This window comes from Mercenaria mercenaria, chromosome 2 (genome assembly GCF_021730395.1).
Source record: "Mercenaria mercenaria strain notata chromosome 2, MADL_Memer_1, whole genome shotgun sequence".
In the NCBI taxonomy this organism is placed as follows: Eukaryota; Metazoa; Mollusca; class Bivalvia; order Venerida; family Veneridae; genus Mercenaria; species Mercenaria mercenaria.
The window spans coordinates 51,821,250-51,833,354 of NC_069362.1; the positions used below are offsets into that span (position 1 = coordinate 51,821,250).

General features: G+C 36.0%; 1 protein-coding gene across 2 annotated transcripts in view; it reads left to right on the forward strand.

The window, feature by feature from the left end:
- The window catches only part of LOC123563957 (eukaryotic translation initiation factor 3 subunit B-like), a 53,117-nt gene that overhangs the window by 510 nt on the left and 40,502 nt on the right, over positions 1–12,105 (forward strand). For both annotated transcript variants that reach the window (XM_045357151.2, XM_045357152.2), the window contains exons 2-10: positions 1,239–1,434; positions 2,234–2,353; positions 3,356–3,413; positions 3,928–4,071; positions 4,402–4,559; positions 4,923–5,060; positions 6,394–6,460; positions 6,892–6,938; positions 10,713–10,953. In XM_045357151.2, coding sequence (XP_045213086.2) covers positions 1,239–1,434; positions 2,234–2,353; positions 3,356–3,413; positions 3,928–4,071; positions 4,402–4,559; positions 4,923–5,060; positions 6,394–6,460; positions 6,892–6,938; positions 10,713–10,953 — 1,169 coding nt within the window. The remainder of the gene's footprint in view (positions 1–1,238; positions 1,435–2,233; positions 2,354–3,355; positions 3,414–3,927; positions 4,072–4,401; positions 4,560–4,922; positions 5,061–6,393; positions 6,461–6,891; positions 6,939–10,712; positions 10,954–12,105) is intronic.

Sequence of the window (12,105 nt, forward strand, 5' to 3'; positions counted from 1 at the left end):
TACAGTTTTAAAAACAAATTTTTTAAGGGTCTGGGAATCGAACTTGCAACAAAATATTATACGAATACAGTAACTGCTCGTAAAACAAGGAAGCACTATCTGCAACGTATCCTTAATTTTATGTTATTGTTTTGTTTACATTTCAAAACGTCATAATACTGTGCGACACCTATACGTTTGTGCTCTATTGATAATTAGAGTATGCACAGTTTTAGTTTGCTGCCAGCATGATGATAGTGTCTAAAAATACTGTCGTGTCTTGTTCTATATTTATCAATGTTTACAAAAGTAAATTATTGCAAAGAGCTATAAAAATAAATAGATCGGCAACTTGAAAGGCATATAGAGAAAATCTCGCCAACATACCGTGATAACTGAATGAGATCTCGTTTACCGGAAGTAATGCTTTCTCCGCACGCCATTTTGTATTCGAAAGCAAATATTCATCGGTAAATTAATTATCACCGTATGACCACGCTTCTTTTGATGGCAAGAAACGTGTTCTTTTTGTCTTAAGACTATTTCACATTAAACTTATGTTGTTTTAGAAGTAACATGTATTTTAAATGTAGGTTTAAAGGTACAAATTGTAACTCCATGCTCGCCGATGTTTTAGTAAGATAACGCCAATTCACGCTCTGACACGAGATCACGCGAGATTACAGCCAGTTGCCATTCTGTGTATTTTTATACTTCTTTGATTATTGCAACGGTTTATAAAAGTGCATGAGAAAAACTGAAAACTCAAATGTTCCTGTAATTTTGGAAACTAGGAACTGAACAACAATAAGTTTCATGTAAATATATGAAACAGTGGCATTTTACCTTTCAGTGATAAATTATTTTAAAAATCATGAATGTGTGGGTTAGTTGCTTTAAACCCAACAAAATAAATAAATAAATATATTAGTCAAAATTGCAAAATGTAGTGTTAGCTCTATAGTAAGAGTACTTCAAAAGTCGCATTTGATTTTTATGTACTGGTGTGCATTGTGATTTGACACTCCTTGTTATGGGGTGTTAAGTCATGTCCAAGATTTTGCCACACATATTTAAAGATTACATGATTTAATTTTGGGAGGAAACAATGATTGAATCAGTACATGTATATGTTTTACTTTTATATGACTACTTTAATTATCTATAGAAAGGTATGCTAAGGGAGATGAACAGGATGAACTATTAGCATCTTGCTACTTTGAAACTTTGTATGGTATCATTAGTGGTGTATTTTGCAGATCTTCTTGGAGATTTGTTGAAAAATAAGCCGAAGGATACAGACAGTATTGACAATGTGATCATTGTGGACAATATACCAGTTGTTGGACAGGAACGTCTTCCCAAATTGCAGAATGTGATCAAGAAAATCTATGAAAAATTTGGACGAATTGTCAATGACTTTTACCCCATGGGGTCAGATGAAAAAACAAAAGGGTAAGAATGCAGATCATTATAGTGAGTTGTTACTGCTTTGTTAGGAAACTGCATTTGTTCTGTAATAATTGCATCTTAATTTCTTTTTACTTGTGTAGTCCAGTCATGTAAGCACTTGATATTACAAGGCAGGCTAGTTGGGCAGGCAGACAGGTGGATGGCCAGTGTGAAGTTTTTCATTCCATTCAGTAACATAAATTCAAGGTTGAGATAATGAAACTTGCCCAGTTTGTAGCTTATAGTAAGTCCAATAATAGGATTATATACAGAGCCTATGGTGTCTAGGTCACCGTTATAGAAATAAAAAAAAACAGTTTCTGCTCAATGTCTTGAGCTTTGATTATGTAATTGTATAGAAATGAAACTAGGTCCATAAGTAGCATGAAAACAGTAAAAGGTAAGGGTATATTTTCTAAAAGCACAGAGCACCCCAAACAGTCAGAGAGCCATGCATCGTAAAGTAGGCCTGTAACAAAGAAACTGTTGCAGTCAAATATAGCAGACTGGCTGCTTTAAAAATCCAGCAAGTACATTTTAATTATATGCAAAATACAGAAATGTGTAAGGGGTAGAAAAAAGGAGTTTGGGTGTTGGGAAAAGTGGAAGAAGTAAAAGGATGAAAACTAAGGTTGGGATTGTACATGCAGTAGTGGAGTCAAGTTTAATATCAGCTTAACGTAAGTATAATGTTGTATACTTTGAAAATTCAACCATAGCCCAGTGATTTATGGCAGTATTGAAGAGGTGTCTTGCTGAATACCATTTGAGTTAACCATGTGTTTTCATTTTTACATTTCAGGTATTTGTTCATAGAATACTCAAATCCACAAAGTGCCCTTGATGCTGTGAAGAGTACAAATGGTTATAAATTAGACAAGGCTCATACCTTCGCTGTCAACCTCTTCTCTGACTATGACAAGTTAGTGTCTACTTCTATACTATCAGTACAAATTGCTTAATACAATATGAGGTGATTGTGTTTCTTTAATATTTGGTCTATTATATTGCTAAAGTAATCTGCTATATTTTTTGGCTCCTCATATGTGGAAGAGATATATTGGTTTTGTTTCTCTGTTTGTACATCTGTTCAAGAAGTTTGTTCAGGTTACTCCTGTGAAACTACTTACAGGATTTCAATTAAACTTTACAGAAAAGTGAAATACTTGGGCTTGTTTTGCACATATTCAGCATTTCTTGAATGGGGTTACTATTGGACAGCATGTAATGCTAAAGCAACCACATTATATAGTACTAGAAGTATATGGGTCTCTTAGCCCACAACACTCTTTGACCTGAAGAAACCTTATTCAAAAAACTTTTGAGGTGTTTTAAACCATTGAACATCATAAAATGATTGCCTGTGGTCAGGAAGTGCCCCATACTGTTTTGGGGGTCAAGGTCACAGTAATATTGAGACTAGAAATGATTTTTGCTTCATAACTGAATAACTATTGGGCCTAAAGATGTAAGACTGTATAGAATGATTGCTTGGGTCAGTAGTTGACCCCTTTTGCTGAATATAGGGATCAGTTTTGTTAAAAGTTTTTTGATAAAGTCAAATATCTCTGTTATTATCAAAGTTTTTGACTTGAAACTTTAAAGTAGTTATTTACTGTCAAAGTCTACACCAGGAGAAACAATCCCCATTACTCTGATTTTAATTTTGACGAGTTATGCCCTTTTTTTAACTCTTATTCAGAGTCAAGCACTGAGAAAAGTCAAGCGTGCTGTCTTACGGACAGCTCTTGTTTAAATTAATGGTGCTATTTATTAGAAATAGTGTTAAATGTTCCCCAAGAACCAAACTAGAGTTGTTGCTTAAAATAATATAATTGTGTGTCAAGGGCATTGACTTATGCAGAAAAAAAGACATAAAATTGAAACAGGTGAATGGATTTTATTTGGAATGTTTGTATTTCAGGTTTGAACATGTACCAGATGACTGGGAACCTCCACAGGCCAAACCATATAAAGATCTGGTAAGATTTTCAATCTGTTTCAGCTCTATTTTCATGATGGGTGTTCTTCCTTAAACAGTGAAAAATTTGGGTCTCACTTATTAATTCCTATTTAAACTGGGATAACAAAACACTATAAAATATTAAATTTTAGTCTTGCGTTGAAAAGAAGGAATTTTTCAAATCTTCAGTTTATATTGGAGGATGTTGCTATTCTCAATCACTTGTCTTGTATAAAATGATTTCTTGATTATCTCTCATTGATATTCCTTTCTGAAAAAAGTAAAGTTACTTAGTACATAAATACCACGCTTTTACTTAGTACATAAATACCATGCGTAGTAAGACATTGCTTCCTTTGCACATGTATCTACAAATTTATGAAGAAACACAGTTGAAACAAAACAATCTAATTTCCCCTACCTTCATAATACAGATGCTGGAAAAGTAACTTTCCATTAGGTCATCTTTTAGAATTTTATCTTTTTGAGCAGTATGGGAATACATTATGTTACATTGTGTTGTAACTTGACAGGGAAACCTGCGTTATTGGCTGCAAGATCCAGATTGTTTTGATCACTATAGTGTTATATATGAGGGCGGAGAGAAGACGGCCATATTTCAGAATACTGTACATCTCAGTTCTGTTAGAGAACCAACAAAAGTGGAGGAGAGAGCTGTAAGACACGTTTCAGTTCTAAAGAAATTAAGAAATAAAACTAGTTAATCAAGATCAACAGAAGTACTAAATTATTAAAGCAAGCATTCTTGAAAAAATGAGAAGTAAAATATGTCAATTATTAATTGACTGATACAGGTTTAAACTCTAACTCTATTATTCTTTGCTTTGTAGATTATGTAACTCAGTTGTTGGAGTAAAGAGAGTTTTAGTTGGCTATGGTTCTGTTTTGAATTACACTAACCTTGGTTACATATTTGTAGAAGTACCATTGTACCGGTATTAAAAATTTGATTGCAATTTTACTGTAATATTCATTTATGTTCGTAGCGTTGGACAGAGACGTATGTGCGGTGGTCGCCACAAGGCACATATCTAGCAACTCTACATCAGAAAGGTATAGCTCTGTGGGGCGGTCCAAAGTTTGATCAGATCATGAGATTTAGTCATCCTGGTGTGCAGCTTATAGATTTTTCACCATGTGAAAGGTCAGTAATGTTGTAGTTGTACTGCTATGAAATGTTTGATATCTCCACTTGTTGACCTTTAATCCATTCAGTATTCCCTACTTTGATATGTGCTATAAATCACAACTTGTTTTAAGGCATTGTTTTGTTATAACTTAATTGCTATCTTCTACCTGTGACAGTTTTATACTTGGAAAGTTGTCAGTACAAATCCAGACATAAGATGCTTAATTAAAGATGTCCTGTTTATAAATAACTTTAGGTCAATATAGAGTAAGTGTAAAGGATAAAGATTTGATAGTTGTATGTTTATATTGAAGTTGAGGTAAGAAGTTAGTGGTAAAATTGTCAGCAGATCATTGAAATTTGTTGGTTTCCTTTCAGGTTTTTGATAACATTTAGTCCAGTGCCGGTGAAATCAGAAGAGCCGCAGAGTATAGTTATATTTGATATACGGACAGGACAGCGCAAACGAGGTTTTAACTGTGAATCCCATGCTCAGGCCACTTGGCCAATATTTAAGTATGTAACTATTCTTCCTGTATATGGTGTCATAATACTGATTTCTTGAATAGACAGATAACTAAAGGACTTTTTTTAAAGATGGTAGTGCTAAAGATGAGTAGTGTACTTATGGAAGGAGTTATTAAGTTTTGGATAGTCTTGACATTTAGAATATTGCAGTGTTGCTGGAAGTCTGTTGCAGTGCTGTCTTCTTCCATATAAGTTATGTTGTTTCTTCCCATTGTTCTTGTGTTGTTGGAGCACAGTACATGATTTCATAAAGGTCTTATTTATTATGGTTGCTTGTTTCCAGTCTTTGTTTTATCAGAAGTTGATTGCAACTTGTTACTGAATTTAGGTTATGCTTGTAACTACTTGAATGGAAGTGAAGTGTTTTAAAAGAAAAAATACGCATACAAAAGTGAATGGCAAAAAGAGCTGCTTAGTTTAGAATAAACCAGAGCTCCAGATAAGCTGCGTATTTACGCAATTAAAATTGCAGAAAACCCAACTGAATTCATACAGTGTGTGTACTGAAACGCAATTAAAATTCTTAATACCCAATTCGTAAAAAATAGCTTGCGTATCGCATTTTCCTTATAACTAGAACGGGTACGAGACTTTAACGCTAGATTTGACTGACTGGTTATACGTTACTGCAGAACAGGTTGCAATTTATCGGAAAAATAACAGGACCATTCAGTCGGCTGATCAGTGTTATTTGGACGCTTTGTAAACAATTTTACGCCGATAAAATGTAAAGAGGTTGCAGGAAAAAACATTGTTGCAGCACAAACAAACAAATTAGTGGGATATTTTGCTGTTCAACAATGACAGTTATCTGTTTGTGACGATGTAGTGTCACCAATACTGGATGACATCTTTTGGGAGAATGCATATTGCGGTGACCACATCGTTCGGGATATTGTGGATGAACTGATCTCAGACTGCATTAAAAGTGAAAAAGAAAACAACAGTATGAAACATTCATTACAATTTTAAATACATTTTTGTATTAAACATTGAAGGGCGCCATTAAAATACTTAGTCAGTCCTGTTTAATGATATATACCATGTATACTGTAAGCAAAAAAATACTCAGTTGTTAGTGCGAGATTGGTAAAATACCCAATTGGTTTTAGCAAATACCCAATTACTTCTGAAAAGGCTGGGTAATGATTTTATTTTTACCCAATTCAAATTTCCAATACCCAATTCAGACAAAAAGTGATGGGTAAATACCCAATTGCACCAAAAGCTTATCTGGAGCTCTGATAAACTAAAGTTAAAGAAAATGAAGAAACTTTTAAAGGCAATTACTGAGATAGTATGGTTATGCTGATTGTTTCAGATGGAGTAGTGATGGGAAATTCTTTGCAAGACTTGCTCCAGATACCCTCAGTGTGTATGAAACTAATGTGAGTATTCAGAAATATTTCACTACACTGTCTGAATATCTTGATAACAATATTGAATAACTTAAGGGTCCTTATTCCAGTTAATCATACTTCATTATTGCTATGGTTCAACTTAAATATCTGATGTTGTGATACTGAATTTTGTTTAGTAGATTATAACAGGAGTTAAGGTCAGTGAATTTGAATTACTTGCCCCTCACTACTGTGGGTTCAAAACTTCACATTTCTTTCATGTTCCAGTTGGTGTATGGAAGGTCAGTGGTTCTATGCAGGTGCCCACCCTTACCTGAAATAATGCACAAAGGGGCACACCTGCAGACATCCACCACTGTCAAAAGCTGGGAAGTTGCTGTACGTCTTGTAATTGTGTTGGTGTGACATAAATCCCAACAAGAACAAAAATGATTTTAATGATTTTCTTTATCTTTCAGACATTTAGATTGTTGGACAATAAAAGTTTGAAGATTGAGGGTATAAGGTAATCTTAATTTTAATTTTAATACAGTGTAATGCCACAGATAGAGCTGTCTTGTAGAATCTATTGTGTAAAAAAAGACACTATCAAATAAATTGAAACAAATGTTATTCTTCTATATCTCTTGTATTCCTTTAGGAAATTTAATGACAATAACCAAACCCAGGGTTTTCCCGGACGCAGGTTTTCTGCGTCCCTGACGCGCTTTGACTGCTTTGGACTCGCAGTTTGTAGTGCCTCTGCGTCCACTGGACCCGCAAAATCGGTCACGAAACTCCTTTGCACTGAAGCTTCCTTTGCGCAGATACCCATGTAAAATGCGCAGTTTTTTACCACCGGGACCATCCCCGAATCGTGGGTGCTCATTATACACAGGTATAGACGTTTTTCCAACTTCAAAACAAGTTTTGTTACCGATGTTCGCCATTTTGGTAAAGGGAAACTACTCTCCGCGCTAACTGACACCGCTAAAATCTAAGATTGCCGTTACGTTCCGTAAAAGATCGAATGGTTTATTTTTCTATTAAACAAAATTAATTTCTTATAAATTTAAAGTATTTTGATGAAAAAATATTAATATATCACAAAAATTATGATACTAATTAAGGATCGAGTATTATCTTTAACTAAGATCAAACTGTGAACAACATAATTGACACAGTTGACACTTAATTGCCGGTAATTACTGGCTATTTGATCATAACAAAAAGACTGTCACACCTTTTGTTATCAGTCTGAATTGAGAAGCTCATGCCATTTTGAAAGATACCATTCCGAAATACTGAATCAGCTGCTATCTAAATTAAAAAGATACAAGTTCATTCGGTTTTAGGATAATTTTTTTTTTTAGTAATAATGTCCATTTTCAAGATCAATAATTTGTGGACCCCCAAAAATTATTAGGGACCCTTAAATTAGCAGCCATGGGAGTCCATGGACTCCCAAATAAAAAACCCGAGGGAAAACCCTGCAAACCAAGTCAAACATGAACTGAAGTATGATCATGGTCAAACTTTGTCAAACATGAACACAAGTATGATCATGATCAAACCTGGTCATACATGAAATGAAGTATGATCATGGTCAGACCTGGTCATACATAAACTGAAATATGATCTTGGTCAAACCTGGTAACGCATGAACTGAAGTATGATCATGGTCAAACCTGGTAACACATGAACTAAGGTATGATCAAGGTCAAACCTGGTAACACATGAACTGAAGTATGATCATGGTCAAACCTAGTCGCACATGAACTGGAGTATGATCATGATCAAACCTAGTCACACATGAACTGAAGTATGATCATGATCAATCCTAGTCACACATGAACTGAAGTATGATCATGATCAAACCTGGTCGCACATGATGGACTGAAGTATGATCGTGGTCAAACCTAGTCACACATGGACTGAAGAATGATCATTATCAAACCTAGTCACACATGAACTGAAGTATGATCGTGATCAAGCCTGGTCACACATGAACTGAAGTCAAACCTGATCACACATGAACTGCATTATTATTATAATTAAACAATACAATGTCATGTAGCAGTTTGTTAATCTGACAGTGTAGTGATGTAAATAACTGGCTAGAGTTTCTGAATGTAGTGTTGGAAAACCACTACAGTATGAGACAAAATCTGTTCTTTTTATCTGAACACTGAAAATCCGTGCATGTGAAAAGCTCAAGGGGAATTGTTCATGTTTTAGTTTAATTTACAGTGAAATGATGTAAATAACTGGCTAGAGTTTCTGAGTGTAGTGTTGGAAAACCACTACAGTATGAGACAAAACCTGTTCTTTTTATCTGAACACTGAAAATCCGTGCACGTGAAAAGCTCAAGGGAAATTGTTTATGTTTTTAATTTACAGTGTAATGATGTAAATAACTGGCTAGAGTTTCTGAATATAGTGTTGGAAAACCACTACAGTATGAGACAAAATCTGTTCTTTTTATCTGAACACTGAAAAGCCGTGCACGTGAAAAGCTCAAGGGGAATTGTTTGTTTTAGTTTAATTTACAGTGTAATGATGTAAATAGCTGGCTAGAGTTTCTGAATGTAGTGTTGGAAAACCACTACAGTATGAGACAAAACCTGTTCTTTTTATCTGAACACTGAAAATCCGTGCACATGAAAAGCTCAAGGGGAATTATGTCTCCCACCACACAGTGGTGTGGGAGACATATTGATTTACTCCAGTCTGTGTGTCTGTCTGTCACAAAGCGTGTCCGCACTCTTAAGTCAAACATTTCTCATCCGATCTTCACCAAACTTCAACAAAATGTGTCTGTGAATAAGTGCTCGGCCAAGTTCGATAACTAGCCAAATCGGCCTAGGCACTTCGGAATTATGGCCCTTGAATTACCAAAACCACTCAGATTTCTTGCGTAGTTTTACCTGCAAACCGACCCCTATACTACTAGTAGTATAGGGGTCCTTTTGGTGTCAAGAAAGCGCATGCACATGTGGATTCAGTAAACAGTATATAAAGACTGACTTTAATATTATTTAGATGATTAGGCAGTTGTGGGAGACATGCGCTTTTCTCAAAAGCATCTCTAGTTGTTTATGTTTTAGTTTAATTTACAGTGTAATGATGTAAATAACTGGCTAGAGTTTCTGCATGTAGTGTTGGAAAACCACTACAGTATGAGACAAAACCTGTTCTTTTTATCTGAACACTGAAAATATGTAAATTTAGAAATGATTAGGGTGATGCATGTCAGATTGCACATGCTTTTGTTTTACCTCCCACAATATCCAGCCATTTCATTGATTAGAAGGGGGTCACATTCTGGCTCAGCCATTTCATTGATTAGAAGGGGGTCACATTCTGGCCCAGCCTAACCATTGATTAGAAGGGGGTCACATTCTGGCCCAGTCTAACCATTGATTAGAAGGGGGTCACATTCTGGCCCAGCCTAACCATTGATTAGAAGGGGTCGCATTCTGGCCCAGCCTAACCATTGATTAGAAGGGGGTCACATTCTGGCCCAGCCATTTCATTGATTAGAAGGGGGTCACATTCTGGCCCTTTAATAATTTTTTTGGAGGTTCAGTTGACTTGTGCTAATAAGTAAGTGATGGATAAAACAAATTAATTATTTGTTTTGTTTGTGACCTTCCATGGAAATATGTGCTGTTAGTATGATAAATTTGGGGATTTAGCTAACACCTTGTGTGCCTCCCACCACCCCAAGTTATCATACTGACCAGTGATTATTCTATGGAGGGTCACTTACCTAAACTATTGCTGACCATATATACAACCTCTGTGACTGAAAGGCTATTTAGTCTATAGTAATTTTGGGGAGCATCCATTGATCATCTTGTATTGAATAGTTAGAGACTAAGATTTATATTGGCTTCCATTAATTGATGAAGCTTTATAAGGAAGGCAAAAGCTATAAATCTATTAAAAGAGCTTTAATCTCCGGTATAATCAACAAGCAGCTATATTTTCATACCATTGATATGTTTTGTTTATTGCTATATAATGGGAGATTGAAATGCAATGATGAGCTCTAGTTCAGATAAACACTAAAAAGTCCATGAGTTTTTATTGATACTGAAAGTTTATGTTTTATGGTGGTATACAGTGTAATGATGTAAATAACTGGCTAGAGTTTCTGAAAGTTGGGTTGCTAAATCTCAGCTGCATGAGACAAAACCTGTTCATGAGATCTGAACACTGAGTTCTCGAGTTGTAGCTCACTTTCATGTTTTCTTTAGTTGGAAGAGATATTAAATTTGAAAACTTTATATTTCAGAGATTTTTCATGGAGTCCATCGGATAACTATTTAGCTTATTGGGTACCAGAACAGAATAACATCCCTGCACGTGTAACTATTATCTCAATGCCAGCACGTGCTGAGATGTGTGTGCGTAACTTGTTCAATGTTGCTGATTGTCGGATGCATTGGCAGAAGAACGGAGACTTCCTGTGTGTTAAAGTAGATAGGTATTCAAAGGCAAGGAAGGCTGAAGATACAGGACAGTGGAAATACAGTGTATGTTGAACATGTTAAAGATTTTAAGTCAGAGGATTTATTCACGATTTTGTGATTTTAGTTCCCAGGTTTTTTTTGCCATTGATCATTAATTTAATACTTAATATAATTGTAAAGTAATACTGAATCGACATTTATGAATTTTTATGCCCCCGAAGAGAGGCATATAGTTTTTGAACCGTCTGTCTGTCTGTCGGTCTGTCGGTCCGTCCGCAATTTTCGTGTCCGGTCCATATCTTTGTCATCGATGGATGGATTTTCAAATAACTTGGCATGAATGTGTACCACAGTAAGACGACGTGCAGTGCGCAAGACCCAGGTCCGTAGCTCAAAGGTCAAGGTCACACTTAGACGTTAAAGGATAGTGCACTGATGGGCATGTCCGGTCCATATCTTTGTCATCGATGGATGGATTTTCAAATAACTTGGCATGAATGTGTACCACAGTAAGACGACGTGCAGTGCGCAAGACCCAGGTCTGTAGCTCAAAGGTCAAGGTCACACTTAGACGTTAAAGGATAGTGCATTGATGGGCGTGTCCGGTCCATATCTTTGTCATCGATGGATGGATTTTCAGATAACTTGGCATGAATGTGTACCACAGTAAGACGACGTGCAGTGCGCAAGACCCAGGTCCGTAGCTCAAAGGTCAAGGTCACACTTAGACGTTAAAGGATAGTGCATTGATGGGTGTGTCCGGTCCATATCTTTGTCATCGATGGATGGATTTTCAAATAACTTGGCATGAATGTGTACCACAGTAAGACGACGTGTCACACGCAAGACCCAGGTCCGTAGCTCAAAGGTCAAGGTCACACTTAGACGTTAAAGATCATTTTTCATGATAGTGCATTGATGGGCATGTCCGGTCCATATCTTTGTCATTCATGCATGGATTTTAAAATAACTATGCATGAATGTGTGACACAGTAAGACGATGTGTCGCGCGCAAGACCCAGCTCCGTAGGTCAAAGGTCCTAAACTCTTAACATCGGCCATAACTATTCATTCAAAGTGCCATCGGGGGCGTGTGTCATCCTACGGAGACAGCTCTTGTTTTGTAGTTGTGAGCCTCTATTTTAATGCATGACTGTCTGAATTTGGAGTGCTCTGTGCTTCCGAGAAATCTACCCTTGACTTTTATTTATTGTT